The following is a 21,856-nucleotide window of genomic DNA, read 5'->3' as shown; positions in this document are numbered from 1 at the left end:
CCTCTCCAATTATCAACATCCTTTTTAGACTGTTGGCACCAGAACTGTATCTAATATGAGTTCCACCAAGCCCATATACAGAAGTAAAATCACCTCCCTGCTCCTACTCGCTGCTCCCATTTATACATCCAAGGATCACATTAGGGAGTTCATGTTCAGTTGTTTGTCCTCTGTGATGCCCAAATCCTTTTTCACAGTCACTGCTTTCCAGGATACAGTTCCCTATGCTCTAGCTATGGCCATCAGTCTTTGTTCCTAGATATAGGGCCTTGCTTTTGATAGTATTAAATGCATTTGTTTTACTAATCCCAGTATACCAAATGATCCAGGCTGCTCTGTATGACTGCCCCATCGTTAGCATTATTTACCACTCCTCCCAGCTGTGTTAGCCACAGACTTTATCAGCAGTGATTTTATAAAAAGAACAGGAGGACTTGTGGCACCTTAGAGACTAACAAATTTATTTGAGCATAAGCTTTCATGGGCTACAGCCCACTTCATCGGATGCATAGAATGGAACATATAGTAAGAAGATTATATATATACACACATACAGAGAACATGAAAAGGTGGAGTAAGAGGCTAATTAATTAAGATGAGCTATTATCAGCAGGAGAAAAAAACTTTGTAGTGATAATCAAGATGGCCCATTTAGACAGTTGACAAGAAGGTGTGAGGATACTATTTCCCCATGTTAAGTATCACTACAATAGCGTTTCAATACCTCTTCATATGAATTTCCAATAAAATGTTGACACATTAAATTTAAAAAATTATATTTTAATAAAGTGCATGTGGCAAGTTTTCCAATTCTGTAAGCTTATGTTTGTGTTGCTACGAGCAAGTCAGGCATAGGGGCACCAGTTTAATAATCCCGCCTAAGGTACCATAAATCCTCAGGACGGCCCTGGCTAAACAGACCCTTTGCACACCTGTGGAGTTCTCTCAGTTTTCACTTTAACAAGGGTCAGTTTCTTGCTCTCAGGGCAGAGCAGAAAAGGTTGAGAACGTGACCAGAGTGAATCATGAATGCTCAGAAACAAACGAAAACGCCAGAATGTAATTTTTTACAAGAAAAACCCTCATGTTTCCTTCAGCCAACCTCAAGATTTTTGATTATGTGCTGCTGGCTGTACTGCATTGGCAGTGATCAGTTCATGTTTTCAGGCCTGGCTTTTCAGGCCAGGCAGTGATTAGTTCATGTTCTCCAGCAAAGGCTCTAAGGACCTAAACATAAAAATGAACATTGTAATTTATCTCTTTACTTCACCCTTACTCTAGGGGGCCTGGGCTCATTTGTTGCTTGGGCCTACAGCCCGGCTCCATGTGCATTCCCACACCTTGACCTCTCCGGTTCCCTTTCTGTTGACTGTGCTATTTTCGATAAATGATCACATTAAATTAGGGTGCTTTCCATGGGTAGTGAATACAGAGTTAAGGCCTGAATTCTCACAGTATTGCCAACTCCAAACTTTTAAAACTCATTAGTCAGAACCTCTGAAATGATGAGATCACCTTAAAAACCATGAGACTTAAAAATAATAGTTAATAATAAATGTTGGGTTCTTTCTATTTGCCATCTGGCTTCTCAGACCTTTAGGCTGCACTTGTATCACATTGTTAAGTTTTTCTCTGCAACCAAGAGAACCAGAAACTTCCTTTGTTTAGGAAACAAAAGCCAAGAGTCTCACCTCATCACATGCTTCCAGGAGCTGGGGCTTTAACAAACCCACCGAATAACAGGCAAAACCATTCTCTGAAGTGTCCATAGCTTCTGTTTACCAGAAGCTGGGAATGGGTGACAGGGGCTGGATCACTGGATGATTACCAGTTCTGTTCATTCCCTCTGAAGCACCTGGCATTGGCCACTGTCAGAAGACAGGATACTGGGCTAGATGGACTATCGGTCTGACCCAGTCTGGCCATTCTTATGTTCATGAGACTCATTATAAAATCATGAATGTTGGCAACACTTTTGACTCTGCGTCTCCTTTACACTGAAGCCAAGCTGCCTTAGTGTACGTCAGAATCAGGCCTTTGAAACACTGATTCCAGCTTAACCAAGTTTTTGGCCTGTGAATTGAATATCCCTCGACTTGGAAGGATTAGATTTTATCGGTAGATGTCAGTAAATGTTGATTTCACTGTACACACAAACCATGGAGAAAAATTTCCATTGATGATAACTGAAATTTACAAATAGGCACAGTAAAGAAAATGCTGCTTGAGAACTTACTAGAGTTTGATTTAAGGAGATTTACTTCGTATGTTTTGACAGGTGATGTTGACAATTTGTGTTTTAACAGTTACACTTTTTAACTTTTTGAATCTCCGTGTCTACTGTCATAAAATAATTATTGTCTGACTAAAATATTGTCTGACCCCCCCATTCCCCACAACTGTGAACAATAATATTGATAAAAAATGAAGCTGAAATTTTAAATAGATAAATACAAACAAACTCTTACAAATAAATATTAATCTTATCTGTCAAAATGACATATTAAATCAAATGAATTCTGCTAAGCCTAAATATCACTCCTTAGACACGCAGTTCTGTGAGCTTATCAGGACAGGGGGATGCTGATGTCCATGTGAAGCCCCAGTGACCGCCCCCCGCACACACACACACCAGCAGAGGGGGCTTGTTGCAGGATCGGAGCCTTTTTGGGATATTTCTCACCAAAGCTTCCAAGGCTGGAATGTTCCCAGTGATCTGGCTCCAGCTCAGCAAACAGCCTGAGTCAGTTCCAGGAAGGGAAACACCCAGCTGCTGCTGCTGCAGGCGGGGCATATTTCTGAGCTTAGGAAGGTGAAACTACCCCTGTTCCACTGCCCAGAGGGAGCCATGGCTGCAGAGAACCCCTTGGAAAGTCTCCAGGAAGAAGCGACATGTCCCGTCTGTCTGGAGTATTTCACAGACCCTGTCATTCTGGAGTGTGGGCACAATTTCTGCCGAGCCTGCATCGCCCAGTGCTGGGAGGGACCCGACACAGCCGCCTCCTGCCCTCAGTGCAGAGAAACTGTGCAACAGAGAAACCTCAGGCCCAACAGGCAGCTGACAAATGTCGTAGCTATCGCCAAACGGCTGAGTTTACAGGCAGCAAAAGGAGCAAGAGGGGACGGGGTGTGTGGGGAACACCAGGAGACTCTGAAACTGTTCTGTGAAGAGGATCAAACTTCTGTCTGTGTGGTTTGCCATCTGTCCCGGGCTCACAGAGCTCACAGGGTGGTTCCCATAGAGGAGGCTGCCCAGGAGTACAAGGTAGGGAATTGCTGTCAAGTTTAATGGGTAATAACTTTGGATTTTAATTACAGGCTGATTTCACTGGAAGTTGCCTGTCACAGGTGTGACACATCACTCAGCTCTGTAAAGCCTTCATTGTACGGGAGATGCTGTAACAAAATGAATGATCTGGCAGTGTGGCAGCAGAATCAGAATATCAAGTCTTAAAAGATATCTGCTGTGGGAAACTTTTCTCTGAGATTCTGAATGCTTTTCAAACCCAGCTTCCACTGCTGAAAGAAGGGGACTTTTTACACAACGGGTAGTGTTAACAATCAGTGAGGTTTAAAACACAAGAGCTGCAGGCTAGTCTATGTGAGTGTGTTACTTTGAGACTGGAGAACTGATCATTTAAATATCAACACTGTTAATTATTTTGTTCCCCTGTGAGAGCGGAGAGGGAGAATTGCAGCTCGGGACCATTTATTACCAGTGACGCCTCCTTCTGGTGCCACAAGCAGATGATGTTTGGGAGATGCCACCTCTTATTTTCCCCCCAGTAAAGGAGGACCCGGCCCAGAGAGTCCAGCAGAGTCCAGGGGTATATTCTAGCCCCAGGAGGGGAGCCAGGCCCCAGGAGCCCCTTGGAGCCCATCAGCAACTCCATCCTGTTCTGAACATTGCACCATCTACTGTGAACAGATCATGGTGTCTCCTTTTGGTGACTCACATGGGTGGAGCTTATTTTGTGGGTGGAGCTTCAAAGAATCCAGCCACATTTCTCCCCTTCCCCCAGTCTGATCTCTGCTCATTTATGAAGCTGTTTTGCTGGATGCAACGTCTGCTTTTCTGCCTCCTGTCTCTCACCAGCCCCTGCTGGCTCCCTCCCTCCCGCACTGCTTCCCTGCAGCAGCACCGCAGGGGTGTCAGCTGAACAGTACCCCGGGAGCTCTCAGCAGTAGCAGCAGCCTGGGCCCTTGGACAGGGAGGAGGAGAGAAAAGAGAGTGAAATGGGGAGATCTCTGGAGGGGGCTCAGGAGGGGGCTCTGGGGGGCTGCCAGGGGTGTTGCACAGAGCGGGGCTGACGGGGCAGGAGCACGTTGCTGTGCTGTGTGAATGAATCAAACGCTGTCAAAGGGGAAGAGAGTCCTGGGTTATTACAGCTCTGGAGCTGTTATAATTATGGGTGGCCCATTCCCCCAGATCGAGGGTGTTCCCTGTTCCTCACTGACTCCAGCCACATCACAGCTTCACCCTGTCCAGTTAATGGGACTGCACTGGCTCAGGTGCTCAGCTGCTGCCTGAGGGAGGCCACATGGGAGCCTGGACAGATGACAGCACAGTGGGGTCTTGTTCCTGGCCTGGGTCTGGGGTACAGTGGAGCGAGGTGCTGTCCCAGCCTCTTCACTCTCACTGGCAGGAGGGATCGTTCAGAACCTTCCCAGCTATTTCCCCTCTGGCCTGTGCTCAGGGATGGGAAACTTTAGCTAAAACACAGGCTTTGAGAAGTCCTGAGTGTCTGCACGAAGCAGAGCCCCTGCTCTGAGACTGGAGTCTCGGCTCCCATGAGGCCTTTGGGGCCGGCAGAGCCGAGTCTGCTGCTCGCTTCCAGGGTATTTTACTGCTCCTGTATGAAATGCCAGTATGGATAGTACAGTCCACCCATCAGACAGGCAGACTAATGGCTGTTTCTCGCACACGATGCCCCTGCAGGTGAAACTCCAGGGAGTCCTGGGCCCTCTGAGGAAGGAGCTGGAAGAGGTCCTGGCTCTGACGTCCAAAGAGGAGGAGAAAACCACAGAGTGGCAGGTGGGTGTCCAGGTTTATTCCGCCCTGAGCCCTTCCCCCTGCAGCGTTCCCAGGAATGACAGGGCCATTAAGCTCCAGGATGAGGTTATGAACCTGCTCTGGTTGTTTGCTCCATGGCACAGGCTTGGTGCCGGCCATGGGCAGCGCATGCCTCCGGCGTTTGGGGAGGCCAAGCGTGAGTGCTGGAAATTCCCCGGTGCCTGGATCATCACCCTGCTCACTGCTCCAGACCCATTTGGCCTCCTTTCCCCAAAGCCCCACCCAGGTTCCACTCCTGCTCTGCCCCATGCCCCGCTCCCGCTCAGCCCCCTCCCCAGAGGCTCCCTGCTCACCGTTGCAGCTCTCTCCTCTCCCCCACCCCCTTCCACAAGGCCCCCCTCGCCTGCCACTTGCTCCTTTCTGCCCCCTCCTGCCTTAAGGGCGAGTGACAGGGGAGGGGCGGAGAGGACCAAGTGGCGGGGCCCCCCACACAGCTGACGGGCGGCAAGCGGCGGGTGCTGCGGGGTTCGGGGGAAGAGCGGGAGTGAGTTCTCTGGTCGGAGCGCAGGCAGCACTCCACAGGCGGCAGATCTGCAGCCTGCCTCCAAAGGGAGGGGCACTGCATCCTGTCTGGGGAGGCCCAGCCTCCCCTGGCCTATGGTACCTGCCATCCAGGGTAACTGATCTAATATCCCCTGTTTCATGAACAGAGGCCCAGTCCATGTAATACAACATCTGGCTCATTTTTTCTCTGTGCCTTTCCTAATTTTCTATCTCAAGGGGAAAGTGAAGAAGAAGAGAGAGATGATTGCAGGTGAATTTAACAAACTGCACACACTGCTGAGAGAGGAGGAGCAGCTGCTTCTGCAGAGCCTGGAGGAGGAGGAGAGGGAGACTCTGCAGAGACTACAGGAAAATGTAATCAAACTCTCCCAGCAAAGCTCCTTTCTGCAGCAGCTGATCAGAGAGATAGAGGAGAAGTGTCAGCAACCGGTTGCGGAGCTGCTGAAGGTGAGATGGCATCAAAATTCTCCACCCATCCAGAATTATAACTCAGCTCCATGGGTCTGGATTCCAACAATTAGAGTCAATGTGTTCTGTGGTTTACTGACAAAGAGAACATGAGGTTTCAGGCTCCATCAGTTCCCAAATATCGCAGTTCATGTTAGAGGGGAATTCTCCTCATGGAGACCCAGTGAGGCCATGGGAGATTAAATGGATAATACAAAAATGATACTGAGCTGAACCCATCCTTGCTCTGACCCCAGAACATTGGACCCAACACAGTCGATAAACACAGATACTGATGGGTTTTGTCCCTAGAAGGGAGATCCCTTTAGCTAAATTCCCTTTCTCCCCTATATATATGAAACAAGTGTTCAAAACAGTGAAGCCTGGGAGGGTTGTTCTATTTTCAAGATGAAAGTTTGATGCCCAGAGTGAGACTCATACAGTTTTATGCACATTGTGTTAATACAGGACATTGATTCTCTTTTTCCTTTCAGGATGTGAAAAGCACATTGAGCAGGTGTGTTTCCTATGTTCATTGCTCTTATATTCTTGGTGGTGGTTCTGGGATGACGTGTGTACAGAGCAGCTGAGTGATGATGGGACGTTTTCTTCATAGGAGTGAGAATGTGAAACTCCAGGAACCAGAAGCTGTTTCTATTGACCTGAAGAACGTGTATAAAATTTCCCTTGACATGAGGGAAGCGCTGAAGAGATTCGGAGGTGAGTGGAGTCTACTGGGACATTCAGCTGTATTGTGCCTGGGGATCTGGACAAAGCCTGGGACCCCAGGACATGCTTACACCCAGCTGACAGACTTGGAGCTGTGTGAGAGCTGGAGGCTGATGCGCTGAGTGCTGAGCAGTTTGCCTGCTACTTACAGCCACCTGCTGGTACTTGCCCAGGTGTCTGACCAGGCCCCATCACTGTGACACCCTGACCCCTCCATGGCTGAGTTAATGGGTGTCCCTGAGCCAGGTGCTGTGAGGCCTGGACTGGGCCCATTGTGCTGGGAGCTGCACAGACTGGTAACGGATGACGTGTCTGTGCCTCTCTCCTGGGACATGTGACGGCTGCGTTGTGTGGCCACCGCTCAGCACTGCCCCAGCCCCCATTAGCCAAGGCTGGCCCAGCTTTCTGAGCTGGAGGAGGAGCCGGTCTGGCTGCTGTGGTCTGACCTGGGCCGTGTGTTACTGGGTAAGAAGCTGAATCCTACAGGACCCTGGTCTGCTCTGAGCACAGCCCAGTGTGAGGCTGGATCAGTGGTTTGCTGCTCATTGAGTGAGACTCACTCCCAAGAATGTGACCCTTTCACTACGTCAGAGCGTGAGCTGCCCCCATCCAAACCCCTCCCCACAGCCCCAGCATGGAGACCGAGGGCAAAGGCACAAACCTGACAGCGAAGAGGGACAGAGAAGAAGTGAAGGCAGAGGAGAGGGGGAGTGGGAAGGTTCAGTGAGCTCGGTCTCTGATAGTTGAACTGGCCCTTTCATCCTACCCCCGCCCTCCTCTCTTCCCACCCCCCACCCCCAGCAGGGGGCAGTCAAAGGGGCCAAGCTGGGTGTGTCTGTCCCGGCCGATGGAGGCTGCGCAGTGGGTGCCGGCTGCAGGGCCAGGATCTCAGGGCTCCGGGGAGCAGGAACCCCAGGCTGTGGGGGAAGCAGCTTCCTCTCTGCGGCTGGCTGGAGCCAGCACATCCCTGCTCCCCTCGCTGCCCCCAGCCCAGCACAGTCTGTGCCCACTGGACCCTGAACACGGCTGGGCTCTGGGCCATTCCACACCCCTGGCCCCTGAGCCTGTCGGGATCCTGAGCCAGTCACCTCCGTGCCTCCTTCTAGGGGATCAGCAGCCCCTGGGGAGCCTCCTCTCACCGCCCCCCCTGGAAACCCCGTCCTGGGCAGGGCCCCAGGCCCTGAGTCACTCGCTGGCTGCTCCCGGCTGGCCAGGCCCAGGGTCTCCAGCAGGGCCCTTGGTGCTGGCACCGCGCTGGCTGCCAGAGCTCCCAGCCCCTGGCCCAGCCCGGCCTGTTGTCCCAGCGCTGACCCCTCCCCTGCCGGGGGGGGGACCCTGCTGCTCTCAATGGCTGAGCCCCCCCTCTGCCGCTGCCTCTGGTGCTGCGCTCGCAGGCTCAGCCCGTGCCAGGGCCAATGCGGCGCTGCTGGGGCTGCTCCTCCCTCGGCACCTGGGTTCTCTGTGTCTGGGGCAAGTGGCCGGGCGAGTGGGCAGGGACCTGCTCAGAGACACACGCCCTGTGCTGCACCCAGAGGGCAGAGACCAGCCAGGGCCGGGCAGCAACGTGCCACCGCGTTGGGATTAACCCTTTCCTTCCACACACCCCAGCAGCCCCGGCCGGTCAGTGCCACTCGGCTGCCCGCGCTCTGACCCCAGGGACCCGGGTCTGGCAGCTCGGGGGAGTCTCTGGGTGAATGTGTGGGGGAGAGTAACCAGGGATCCCTGCGCCCCAGGGTCCCCATGTGCAATGGGGAAGGCCCCGCGCTGTCATGCAGCCCTTAGGGGCTGGGCAGTGAGTGTTATTACTGATATAGCGCCCACGAGTGAGCCAGGCACTGCAGAGACAGAACAAGGGGCTGCCAGCCCCACAGGGCTCCTGGTCTGAGTGCAGACAAGGCCCAACAAGGGCAGCAGCAAACACTGGGGGAGGGGACACGAGGGTCCCATTGTGGTCATGCCCTCCCTTACCTGGTTTGTGCCCCCACCCCAGGAGCTGCGGTCAGGAGCTGGGCCAGGAACAGGGCTGCAATTGGGGCTAGGAGCTGGGGGCCGTGTCTGGAAGTGGACCCACTGTTGGGGCCGGGAGCCGCAGGCTTCAGCTGGGAGCGAAGCCGCTGGTGCAGCCTGAGCTGAAACTGGGGCTGCAGTTGGGGCCAGGAGCTGGGGGCTTTGGCCGGGGGCGGAACCACGGTTGGGCTGGAGTTGCAGCTGGGGTCGCAGCCTGGAGCAGGGCCAGGAGTCGGTGGCTGAGGCTGGGGCCGGAGCTGCAGCTGGCGCTTAGGGTGTGGCCAGAGTGGAGGTGGGGGCAGAGTAAGGCTGGTTGGCGTTCCCTTCCCGCCACCCATGGGGGCTGGTCCATGCCCTGCCATGCCCCCAAATGTTCCTCCACACCCTCTAGGGGGGCACGACCCACAGTTTGGGTCCACTGCTCTGGAAGCACCCCTTCCAGGCTCCTTGCTCTGGTGAGCTCTCCTGGCAGCTTCTCTTCTCGGCAGCTTCCTGTCCCGAGGATTCCTTCACCTGAGTCCCGGTAACCCTTTTTCAGGCTCATTAGCTGTTTAGCTGCCAACTAGCCACATAGGGATTTAATTACTTCCAGGTCGGTCTGGGTTGTCTCATTCTCCCTTACAGGAGCCTGTCACAGGTAGTCTGGTCCCTAACTCCCCTAAAAGGGCCAGCCCTTTTCATGCATTTCCCCCCACCCCCAGAGCCAACCTGTATTCAAAGGTAGGCTTGACCATGGCTGATACTTGGTTATGTTCTGCAGCTGGGGTGGGGTGGGGGGTACTTCCTGCCCTGCTGCCACAAGGAAATCTGCAAGGCCCTTGGCGATAATTTTATTCTCATCACCGAAGTGTGAAGAGACCAGGAGTTTGATTCCCCAACTTTCTATGTAGCTCATGTCAGGGGTAAAATCCCCCATAGTCTTGAACATGTCATAGTTCAGAACAACTCTTTGGCCATAGCAGAGGTAGTCAATAACACTGGGCTTTCATCATTGGTGTCATGGTCCTGTCGCAGATATGGGCTGGCTACGGAGCTTCCCTCTCAGCCAGATACATACCAGATGTGTTCATCATAAAATCCTTGAATTTTCCGCCAAGTATGACTGAGGTCAGCTTAAAGATGGTATTTTACACCCAGCGCTACCTAGTGGTTGAACAGCATAATACAGTTTAGCGTTCCGTTACATCTCCCCCTTTAAGTTCTACACTCCGACCATTTATAATATTTACATTATCTCACTGTCTTTGAAGTTCAGTGCAGATCAGTCTGTTAGGTGTCTCTGAATGGTGCTGGTCTTTTAATTACACAACCCGAACAGGTAACAGCTTGGTCATCTGGCTGTCCATTAGTTCCAACGACTGACTGTGGTCAGTCTGGAATCCTTGAGTCATCTTCTTGTTCTGCATCCGTCATCTGCAGAGTTTGCTCAGTTGATTGTTCTTTCTGAGGAAGAAATTGTAGCTGTTGACAGTTTCTGTTGAACTCTCCTCTCTTGGTCTTGATCACATACAACCTGGGTGTTGAATTCTTTTTCTTTACAACACCTGGAATATTCCATTCTTTTTCTCCATCCAGTTTGACACAAACATGGTCACCGGGTTCTAGGCCTGGTAGTTTTCTAAGTGATGTCTGTTGTAAAAGTGTTTGCAAGCTCTTTTTGCCTTTTTATTCAATTTGACTACTCTCTACATGTCTGGCTACTTTGGAGATAGATTCTTTTCAAAGCTGGGAGGGTAGTTCTGAGTCGTCTTCCCATCAGGAGTTGTGCTGCACTATATCCAGTAGCTGCGATTGGTGTTGATCTATAACTCAGTAGAGCAAAGAATGGATCTTCCTGCTGAAGGATATTCTTCACTGTCTGTGCAGCTCTCGCAGCCTCTCCATTCGCTTGTGAGTAATATGGGCTTCTCGTAATATGAGGAAAATCATATTTTGTTGAGATAAATAAAATTCTACTTCTCTGAATTGTGGTCCATGCTCTGTCACAAGTTCTTCTGGAACCCTGAAATGCCCAAAAGTGCCCTTCAGTTGCTCTATAACACTCTGGTCTGTTATGTCTTTCAAGTACACTCTTTCGACCTACCTGGAAAAATAGTCCACGACTACCAGGTAAAGATGTCCCCTGAATTCACATAACTCTGCAGCTAGTCTCTTCCAAGGTCTCTTTCATTCAGACTAACTCCTTGTTAGTGTCACTAATTACTGCTGGCCGTATCTTTTCCCCTGCAGCCTTCAGTAAAAGAGCTATGGGAGCCCGTGGGGAAATGTTTCTACCAAGGGCAAATTTAACAGCAGCTCTGGAGTGTTTCATAGCTGATGTCCTGAGCCTGGCCTGGCCATAACTGTGCATTTCTGGGGATGTTGGCAGTCACTCACTGCAAGTCACTGGGATTTGGGCTCCTAAGTTTCTGGGACACGTTTGAAATAGAGCTGGGTGTAATTTGGGGGGTAAATAGTTTATTTGCTGAAAAATTATATTTTGGATCGACTGAAACTATTCGTGTATCCATGTCAAGTTTGCTGACGAGTTCCAATGAAGAGAGAAAGGTGGCACCGCTTCCCTTCCATCCTTTAGTCCCGTGGCTGGGCCCTCAGCGGGGAGCCCCCGGTTCCATCCCCCCGTGGGATGTGGGGCAGGAATTGGAATGTGGGAATCCAGGAAGGGCTGGAACCGGTGGGCTCCGGGTGTCTGATGTGGGGCTCCCACAATCTCTCCTGCTGAAGATGTCCCCCTGTGTCGAAACACTGCCCTGGGCACTGGGCCAGAGCGTGGGAGTGAGACTGACTCTGCAGGCCAGTGGGTCGGGCTGCACCTGGCAGCCCAGAGTCCAGCTTCCCTGCTCCAGTGACCCTGTAAATACTGATCAATAACCCCCGTGAGGGGAGGGGTTCTGGCCCCTGGCACAGCAGTGTCTCAGCCATGTTGGTGCCCCACTGCAAACCCCTAGTGCAAATGCACTTCACTGGCATGAACTGGGCCTGGCCCGTGGTGCAGCTTCTCCCAGATGGAGTGGGCAACAAGTGGGGAAATGCCCCCTCCCCTCCCCACTGCCCTAGCCTCATTAGCAATGGCCCCTGTTCCCCCCAGCACCCCTCAACTCGTATCTCCCACTACCCTGCCCCCTTCCAGCGAGCCCAGACACCCTGCCCGTGCCCTAACATGGAGAGTCCCAGCTACGCCCCGTGGGTCAGGGCTGCACCCTAACCCCTGTGCCCACCTGGCCCCTGCCTCTATTCTCACCCATCCCCTTCTTCTCACCCTCTTTCTGCTCCCCTGGGCCCCTGCCCCTCTGCCCCCACTTTGCCTCCCATGTGCCCCTGCCCTCCACCCACCTCTGCCCCCCTGGAACTCACCCCTCCCTTCTCCCCCTGCCGTCCTCTCACCTGCCCCTCTCTCCGAAACATCCTTTGCACTGATCACTTCACCCCCCTGCTACCTCCTGGAATGAACCTCTCCCCTTTCCCCCTCTCCTGCCATGTCTTCTTCCCCACCCCTCACCCCCCCTGCCCTTTCATGCCCCCCAACCCATCACCCTCCTCTGCTGTCTTGGCTCCTGCCCTTCCCACCCCCCTCAGCCCCGACTGTTACCCATCCCTCTCCTCACCCTCTCTGACCCCTGGCACCCTTCCCTTCCCTTGTCCCCCTGTGCCCACCCCTCCTCTAGCCCCACTCTCACCTTCTGGCTCCTGCCCCTCCTCGATCCCCTCTCCTAACACCTCCCTCTACCCACCTGCCCTGCCTCTCTCCTCACCCCTCTCCGGCCCCTCGTGCACACCCCCCCATCGCCCCCCTCTCTACCTCCTGGTGCCTGTCCCTCCCTCCTCTGCCCTCCCTGTGTCTGCCCTTCTGCTCAACCCCCTCAATCCCCCTGGCACCTGCCCTTTTCCTGACCCCCCTGCACCCTCCTGGTGCCGACCCCTTCCCTCACTCACCCTGCCCCCCTGGTACCTGCCCCTCCTCTTGCCCCCTTCCTCCCTGGTGCCCACCCCCCTCACTCCCTCTGCCCCCTGACTCCACTCTCCTCACGCCCCTCTTCCCCCATCACCCATGACTTGCCCCACCCCCTGCCTTTCTCATGACCCTCCTTTCACCCCCCATCTCCTGGCACCCACTCCTCCCCACCCCGTTCCCTCCTTTTTGTCTGCCCCCTTCCTTTACCCCCTTCTGTCCCCCGGCACCTGCCCCTCCCCCTGCCCCTCTGGCGCCCACCTCTTCCCTTGCCCCCCTCTGCCCCCAATACGGCCTCTTGCCCCTTGTTGTCCCTGGCGCCTGCCCCATTCCATGCCTCACCACTGTCCCCCTGGCGCCTGCCCCTCCCACTGTCCCATTGCTGCCTGCCCATCTGCTCACCCTCCTGTGCCCCCCGGCTTTCACCCCTCCCCTCGGACCCCTCTAGCCTCCCTGCACCCACCCGTTCCCTCGCCCTCCTACCCACTGACGACCACACCGTCCCTCACCGCCCTGCCCATGTGCCCCTGGTGCCTTCCCCATCCCATGCCCCACCACTGTCCCCCAACCCCCAGCATTTGTCTCTCCCCCACTCTGCCCCCGGTTCCTGCCCCTTCCTTCTCCCACCCTGGCCCCCACTTCTCCCTTCAGTACAAGCCACTTCCCTCACCGCCACCCCCTGTTGCCTGCCCCTTCCCTTGCACCCCCTCCCCTGCCACCTTCCCCTTAGTTCTTCCCCCTTCCCTTCCCTCACTCTCTGCCTCCCTAAAACCTGCACCGCTCACCCCCCTCTAGTCCCCTGGTACAAGCCCCTCTGTTCACTCCTCCTCTGCCCCCCTAAGGCCCATCTCTACCTTTGCCCCATCTGCCTCCGTGGTGCCTGCCCCTTCCTTTGCCCCCTCTGCCTGCCTGGTGCGAACCCCTTCCCTTGCCCGCCTTTGGGACCCCTGGTATCTGCCCCTCCCCATCTCCTAACCTCTGGGTCCCACCCCTCCCCTCCCCCTCTCTCTTCCCCCATCATGCCCACATCTCCACACCCCTCTGCCCATAGGGCGCACCCTTCTCCACACCCCACTTTCTGCCCCCCAGTCCCGCCCCTCTCCTCTCTCCATTCCTTGTATCTACCCCTTTGCTCATCCCCCCATCTGTCCTGGTGACTACCCCTTCCCTCCTCCCACCTCTGTCTTCCTGTCACCCACCCCTCATGCCCCTCTCCCCCTTTATGACTGCCCTTTCCCTCGCTCCACTCTTGCCCCCTGGGGTCTGCCCCACCGCTTGCCCCTGCATGTCCCTCTGAAACCTGTCCTACCCCTCACCCCTCTTTCTCCCCTTGCCACCTGCGTCTTCTCCCACACCCTCCTTTTCCCCTGGTGCCAGCCCCTCCTTCTACTCCCCCTCTGCCTCCCTAGCACCTGCCCCTCTGTTCACCCCTTGTGTCCCCTGGTGCAAGCCCCTTCCCCTCCCCCCATCCCCCAGTCCTGCCTGCCCCTTCTGTATCCTACCCTTTGAACCCCTGGTGCCCACCCCTCCCCTCATCTTTCTCTTTCCCTTGGCACCAGTCCTGCCCCTCACTCACACTCTACGGCCCTGATACATGTCCCTCATAGAATCACAGAATATCAGGGTTGGAAGGGACCTCAGGAGGTGTGACGATGTGACGCAGCAGGGAGGGGGGAGTGTTGACCTGGGAATGTGCCCTGGGGGTGGGAGACCTGAGAGCTTGTCACCTGAGCCTGGAGGGGGAGGGGGAGGTAACACCTCTGCCCAGGAATGTGGACGGAGGCTGCAGCAGGGAACCTGCTGGGTGGGTTTAGTTTCAGTTTGGGGCTGGGTGGAGGAACACAGGGAACCCCAGGGCTGGGGTCTAAGCTCTCTGCTCCCCCAGAAGGACTTGACTGAGGGGTCCTGGGTGTACCCACAAGCTCTGTTTTGGACTGTGTTCCTGTTGTCCAATAAACCTTCGGTTTTACTGGCTGGCTGAGAGTCTCAGTGAATCCCAGGAAGAGGGGTGCAGGGCCTGGACTCCCCCACACTCCGTGACAGGAGGTCATCCAGTCCAACCGCCAGCTCAAAGCAGGACCAATCCCCAACTAAATCATCCCAGCCAGGGCTTTGTCAAGCCTGACCTTAAAAACTTCTAAAGAAGGAGATTCCACCACCTCCCTAGGTAACGCATTCCAGTGTTTCACCACCCTCCTAGTGGAAAAGTTTTTCCTAATATCCAACCTAAATCTCCCCCACTGCAACTTGAGACCATTACTCCTTGTTCTGTCATCAGCTACCACTGAGAACAGTCTAGAGCCATCCTCCTTGGAACCCCCTTTCAGGTAGTTGAAAGTAGCTATCAAATCCCCCCTCATTCTTCTCTTCCGCAGACTAAACAATCCCAGTTCCCTCAGCCTCTCCTCATAAGTCATGTGTTCCAGTCCCCTAATCATTTTTGTTGCCCTCCGCTGGACTCTCTCCAATTTATCCACATCCTTCTTGTAGTGTGGGGCCCAAAACTGGACACAGTACTCCAGATGAGGCCTCACCAATGTCGAATAGAGGGGAACGATCACATCCCTCGATCTGCTGGCAATGCCCCTACTTATACACCCCAAAATGCCATTGGCCTTCTTGGCAACAAGGGCACACTGCTGACTCATATCCAGCTTCTCGTCCACTGTAACCCCTTGGTCCTTTTCTGCAGAACTGCTGCTGAGCCATTTGGTCGGTAGTCTGTAGCAGTGCATGGGATTCTTCCGTCCTAAGTGCAGGACTCTGCACTTGTCCTTGTTGAACCTCATCAGATTTCTTTTGGCCCAATCCTCTAATATGTCTAGGGCCCTCTGTATCCTATCCCTACCCTCCAGCGTATCTACCTCTCCTCCCAGTTAAGTGTCATCTGCAAACTTGCTGAGGGTGCAGTCCACACCATCCTCCAGATCATTTATGAAGATATTGAACAAAACCAGCCTGAGGACCGACCCTTGGGGCACTCCACTTGATACCTGCTGCCAACTAGACATGGAGCCTTTGATCACTACCCATTGAGCCCGACAATCTAGCCAACTTTCTACCCACCTTATAGTCCATTCATCCAGCTCATACTTCTTTAACTTGCTGGCAAGAATGCTGTGGGAGACCGTGTCAAAAGCTTTGCTAAAGTCAAGGAACAACGCGTCCACTGCTTTCCCTTCATCCACAGAGCCAGTTATCTCGTCATAGAAGGCAATTAGATTAGTCAGGCATGACTTGCCCTTGGTGAATCCATGCTGACTGTTCCTGATCACTTTCCTCTCCTCTAAGTGCTTCACAATTGATTCCTTGAGGACCTGCTCCATGATTTTTCCAGGGACTGAGGTGAGGCTGACTGGCCTGTAGTTCCCAGGATCCTCCTTCTTCCCTTTTTTAAAGATGGGCACTACAAAAGCCTTTTTCCAGTCGTCCGGGACTTCCCCCGATCACCATGAGTTTTCAAAGATAATGGCCAATGGCTCTGCAATCACATCTGCCAACTCCTTTAGCACTCTCAGATGCAGCACATCCGGCCCCATGGTCTTGTGCTCGTCCAGCTTTTCTAAATAGTCCCGAACCACTTCTTTCTCCACAGAGGGCTGGTCACCTCCTCCCCATGCTGTGCTGCCCAGTGCTGCAGTCTGGGAGCTGACCTTGTTCGTGAAGACAGAGGCAAAAAAAGCATTGAGTACATTAGCTTTTTCCACATCCTCGGGCACTAGGTTGCCTCCCTCATTCAGGAAGGGGCCCACACTTTCCTTGACTTTCTTCTTGTTGCTAACATACCTGAAGAAACCGTTGTTACTCTTAACATCTCTTGCTAGCTGCAACTCCAGGTGTGATTTGGCCTTCCTGATTTCACTCCTGCATGCCCAAGCAATATTTTTATACTCTTCCCTGGTTATTTGTCCAATCTTCCACTTCTTGTAAGCTTCTTTTTTGTGTTCAGCAAGATCAGCAAGGATTTCACTGTTAAGCCAAGCTGGTCGCCTGCCATATTTACTATTCTTTCTACACATCGGGATGGTTTGTCCCTGTAACCTCAATAAGGATTCTTTAAAATACAGCCAGCTCTCCTGGACTCCTTTCCCCCTCATGTTATTCTCCCAGGGGATCCTGCCCATCAGTTCCCTGAGGGAGTCAAAGTCTGCTTTTCTGAAGTCCAGGGTCCGTTTTCTGCTGCTCTCCTTTCTTCCCTGTGTCAGGATCCTAAACTCGACCATCTCATGGTCACTGCCTCCCAGGTTGCCATCCACTTTTGCTTCTGTGATGAAGTGGGACTGTTCTTAACGTTTCCTCTGAATATTGTGGGGGTGCCTCAGTTTCCCCTATGCAGTTCTTAAGTATCTAGGGGGTGGGGTAAGGGTGTATGATCATTGCAGAGCCCTAGAGGGCAGGTGTGTGCAGGGGTCTGGACACAGAGAATGGCCGACACCCTGTTTCCTGGCGACTGATGGCCTGGGCCCTTCCCCGCTGCAGGGTGAGAGCTAAAGGGTTGGAGAACAAAGGAATCAGGTGACCTCCTGGCCTGGGAAACGAACAAAGCCCAGAGGAGGAGGGCTGGAGGGAGTTTCACTTTGGGGCTGGCTGGGACATGGAGTGAAGTGCAGATGTGGTTGTCTGGCTCACTGCCCCCCAAAATGGACCCAGCTGAGGGGTCCGGTTCTCTGCACCTACAAGCTCTGTTTTAGACTAGGTTCCTGTCGTCTAATAAACCTCTGTTTTACTGGCTGGCTGAGAGTCAGGTCTGACTGCGAAGTTGGGGTGCAGGACCCTCTGGCTTCCCCAGGAGCCCCGTCTGAGCGGACTCGCTGTGGTAAGCACACGGAGGGGCAGAGGAGGCTGAATGCTCCAAGGTCAGGCCCAGGAAGGTGGAAGCTGTGTGAGCTTTGTGTCCTGAAGACAGGCTGCTCACAGAAAGGAGACTGCCCCAGAGTCCTGACTGGCTTCATGGGGAGCAGTTCCAGAGCATCGACCAGGGACTCCGTGACAGCTTCCCCTACTAATTCTTCCCGGTTTGTGAGCAGCAGGTCAAGAAGAGCTCTGCCCCTAGTTGGTTCCTCCAACACTTGCACCAGGAAATTGTCCCCTACACTTTCCAAAAACTTCCTGGATTGTCTGTGCACCGCTGTATTGCTCTCCCAGCAGATATCAGGGTGATTGAAGTCTCCCATGAGAACCAGGGCCTGCGATCTAGTAACTTCCGTGAGTTGCCGGAAGAAAGCCTCGTCCACCTCATCCCCCTGGTCCGGTGGTCTATAGCAGACTCCCACCACGACATCGCCCTTGTTGCTCACGGTTCTAAACTTCATCCAGATACTCTCAGGTTTTTCTGCAGTTTCATACTTGAGCTCTGAGCAGTCATACTGCTCCCTAACATACAGTGCAACTCCCCCGCCTTTTCTGCCCTGCCTGTCCTTCCTGAACAGTTTATATCCATCCATGACAGTACTCCAGTCATGTGAGTTATCCTACCAACTCTCTGTCATTCCAATCACATCATAAATCCTTGACTGTGCCAGGACTTCCAGTTCTCCCTGCTTGTTTCCCAGGCTTCTTGCATTTGTGTATAGGCACTTGAGATAACTCGCTGATTGTCCCTCTTTCTCAGTATGAGGCGGGAACCCTGCCCTCTCACGTGCTCCTGCTCGTGCTTCCTCCTGGTATCCCGGTGTCCCTCCCCTTCCCCCTTAGCCCCACCCAGTACCTGCCCCTCCCATCATCCCATTTTCTCCCCTGGCACATGCTCCTCTGCTCACCCTCCCCCCGTAGCCCCCTGGCACCTGCCCCTCCTCTTACCCTCCTCCACCCACTGGTGACTGTCCCTGCCCTAGCCAGACCCTCTGCCCCCAGGCTCCTGCATCGCTCCGTCCCCCTGGTGCCTGCCCATTCCCTCCCCACCAAGGTCCTGGAATCTGCCCCACTCCTCATCCCCCCCACCCACTGGCATCAGTCCCTCCCCTTGATTCCCCCTGCCCCAATGGAGCCCCCCATTCCCTCACATCCCTCTCCCCCTGGTGCCCGCCCCTTCCCTTGCTTGCCTGTGCCCCCTGGGGTCCATCCCCTTCTTCTGCCCTGGTGCCCACCTGTCCCCTCACCCCCTGCAGCCCCTGGGAACCTGCCCCTCCCTTCACCCCGCTCTGTCCTCCTGGTGCCCGCTCCTCTTACCCCCCCAGTGCCCTTGTGCCTGCCCCGCCCCTCCAACCTCTACTCTTGTCATCTGCCCCTCCCCTGTCCTCTCCCAGCATCAGCCTCTCCCCTCCCCCGCCCCCACTGACACCTTCCCACCCCTCCCCCGCTCCTCCTGCCCTTTCCCCCCATTGTCTCCTCACAGGCAGAGGGGCCCTGACTCCCCTCAGGCAACAACCCCCCCCCCCCAGCGATTAACGGGACGCAGGTTAATTTCCCTTTGATCCCAGTGACCAGCCCCTGCCCCCGGCCCTGACTCTGTGACTCTCTCCCCAGTGGACGTGACTCTGGATCCAGACACGGCAAATCCCCACCTCGTCCTGTCTGCGGATCGGAAACGTGTGAGACACGGAGACAGACGCCAGGATCTGCCCGACAAGCCTGAGAGATTTGATAAATATTCCATTGTCCTGGGCGCTGAGGGGTTCGCGGGCGGGAGGCGTTACTGGGAGGTGGGGGTGGGAGACAAGACAGGCTGGGAACTGGGGGTTTGTCGGGAATCTGTGAGCAGGAAGGGGCCGGTCACACCCACACCTGAGGATGGATACTGGGCCGTGTGGCTGTGGGACGGGGAATACGAGGCCCTCACCTCCCCCACGACCCCCCTCCCTGTGAACGTCCGGCCCGGCCGGGTGGGGATTTTCCTGGACTACGAGGCGGGCGAGGTCTCGTTTTACAATGTGACTGACGGGTCCCATCTCTTCACGTTCACTGACACCTTCTCCGGGACGCTCCGCCCTTATTTCTGTCCCTGGTACAGCGCGGCTCCCCTGATCATCTGCCCGGTCCTGGCTCCGGCCGGGGGGAATCTCGGTCGCTGACAGTGACCCCGCGGCTCAGACCGGCCCCCCCAGCGCTGCTGCTCCTCCCGCCCCCCTGTGGGGGGAGCCAGTTACTGCAGCTACTGGAGTTTTTGTGCTGCCCGGACGCTGCCAGTTTCCCTTTTCCACTGGAGGGTCCAGTCGAAAACCGGACACCTGGCAACCCCCAGCCCTCACCTTGCCCCGTCCACTGCCCCAGGGGCAGCAGATGGTGGGGGATGGGGTCATTCACTCCTGCCAGAATTTTCTAGCCCTGTGAAATCTCAGTGTAAAATAGGAAAGAAAAAAGATTATTCTAATTTAGAAAATAGTATTGTAACAAGGTGAAAATACAGGAATATTTCAATTTACATTTCAACAGTATTTCAAAATCAAGCATCTAAACATATTTTTAGAAATGGAATTATTTACATTTATTTTTATTCTTCCCTCAAATCTATGTTGAAGTTTAACTTCTCTAAATAACGTCATTTGTATTTCAACTGTGGAATTTCAAGAAATCCAAAATATTTATCTTCACAAAATAAACTATTAAATTGTCAGACGGGGTTGTTCCGTTAAAATGTACCTGTGTCATAAACATCACAACTACACTCATGTCCAGCTTCTCTCTCTCTCTCTCTCTTTCTCTCTCACCCCCGCCCCCATTTATTGTCTTGACTGGTTCTCTCTGGGAGGCAGGGCACATACACCCACCCCCTGCACTACACCTTTGAAAATTAATAGCTTAAAAATGATAGAATTAATGAAGCAATATATTTAAATTATCTCATACAAGATTATATAATATTCTTTGAAGTTCTGTCAGCATTAATTCACTTTCTAGCTGCATATAATCGGTAATCAAGATATGACCCTGCCTTGCTTTTTCTCGCAAAACACGGTCCCCAACCTCAAATGCTGTATTCTTATATACCAGGGGTCGGCAACCGTTCAGAAGTGGTGTGCTGAGTCTTCATTTAGTCACTCTAATGTAAGGTTTCGCGTCCCAGTCATACATTTTAACATTTTTAGGAGGTCTCTTTCTATAAGTCAGTAATATATAACTAAACTATTGTTGTATGTAAAGTAAATAAGGTTTTTAAAATGTTTAAGAAGCTTCATTTAAAATTAAATTAAAATGCAGAGCTCCCCGGACCGGTGGCCAGGTCTCTGGCAATCTGAGTGCCACTGAAAATCAGCTCACATGCCGCCTTTGGCAGACGTGCCGTAGGTTGCCTACCCCTGCTATATACAAAAACGTCTTCTACAATCTCATTTTTTTGGTTTATTTTTCTTTAGAAATATTATTTGCAGGGAATGTACTGTCAGTGTCCACTGTTGATTTCAAAGTACTGCCAGGCTTTCCATGTTCTTGGTTATAAGGATACAACAAATGTAGTTTGAGAAAGAAATAGAGAAGGGGTTCTATTCCTTTACTGAATCATCACAAATTAACTTAATTGTAGTAAAGATGCTGGCACTTAATGACACCTAACATGAAATTTGGTGAAGTTTTATTGGGAGACCTTTCTTCTCGGCCATAAATCAGTCGAAAGGGTGCTATTTTTGTTGTCATGTGAGGTTTAGAGTACAAAGAAAAGAAATTTGCTCCAGGAAATTCATCACAATTCCTCTGGGTTCTGTCCAACACCTTCTGGAATGCTCTGTAAAAATAGTTTTCAGAGGAGCAGCCGTGTTAGTCTGTATTCGCAAAAAGAAGAGGAGTACTGGTGGCACCTTAGAGACTAACCAATTTATTTGAGCATAAGCTTTCATGAGCTACAGCTCACTTCATCGGATGCATTTAGTGGAAATGCTCACTGTGTTTTCCACTAAATGCATCCGATGAAGTGAGCTGTAGCTCATGAAAGCTTATGCTCAAATAAATTGGTTAGTCTCTGAGGTGGCACCAGTACTCCTCTTCTTTTTTCTGTAAAAATAGTGACCGATTGGTCCAATTCCTTGATATTAGCGATTGAACTTAATTTCTTGAAGAGCTGGCTGAGCAGAGTATGAGGGGAGGCACATCACACGGCATTGCTAGGACTACTTTTTGTTTTAAACGTGATGCGTTATGAACATTTTCAATGTAATCATTCAGTTTTGAAGATTTATTCACAATACGCCATCCATGGCAGAGTGCCCTAAACTTAT

General features: G+C 52.9%; 1 protein-coding gene across 1 annotated transcript; it reads left to right on the top strand.

The window, feature by feature from the left end:
• The first annotated feature begins 2,806 nt into the window (after positions 1–2,806).
• On the top strand, positions 2,807–21,452 carry LOC141998482 (E3 ubiquitin-protein ligase TRIM39-like). Its single transcript, XM_074971336.1, has 6 exons — positions 2,807–3,265; positions 4,940–5,035; positions 5,795–6,025; positions 6,520–6,542; positions 6,642–6,745; positions 19,176–21,452. Exons 1-6 carry the CDS (start codon positions 2,849–2,851, stop codon positions 19,718–19,720), a joined length of 1,416 nt encoding a protein of 471 aa, XP_074827437.1. The 5' UTR covers positions 2,807–2,848; the 3' UTR covers positions 19,721–21,452.
• Positions 21,453–21,856: the final 404 nt, after the last annotated feature.

Source organism: Natator depressus, chromosome 14 (genome assembly GCF_965152275.1).
Source record: "Natator depressus isolate rNatDep1 chromosome 14, rNatDep2.hap1, whole genome shotgun sequence".
In the NCBI taxonomy this organism is placed as follows: Eukaryota; Metazoa; Chordata; order Testudines; family Cheloniidae; genus Natator; species Natator depressus.
Note: the sequence above shows the minus strand (reverse complement) of the source record. Positions and strands in the feature narration are given on the sequence as shown.

Bases quoted from the DNA above. Each gene is read 5' to 3' on its own strand.
- LOC141998482 (XM_074971336.1), top strand. From the start codon at position 2,849: ATGGCTGCAGAGAACCCCTTGGAAAGTCTCCAGGAAGAAGCGACATGT. The intron at 3,266-4,939 runs GTAGGGAATTGC...ATGCCCCTGCAG, and splicing joins AGGCTGCCCAGGAGTACAAG to GTGAAACTCCAGGGAGTCCT. The intron at 5,036-5,794 runs GTGGGTGTCCAG...TTCTATCTCAAG, and splicing joins AGAAAACCACAGAGTGGCAG to GGGAAAGTGAAGAAGAAGAG.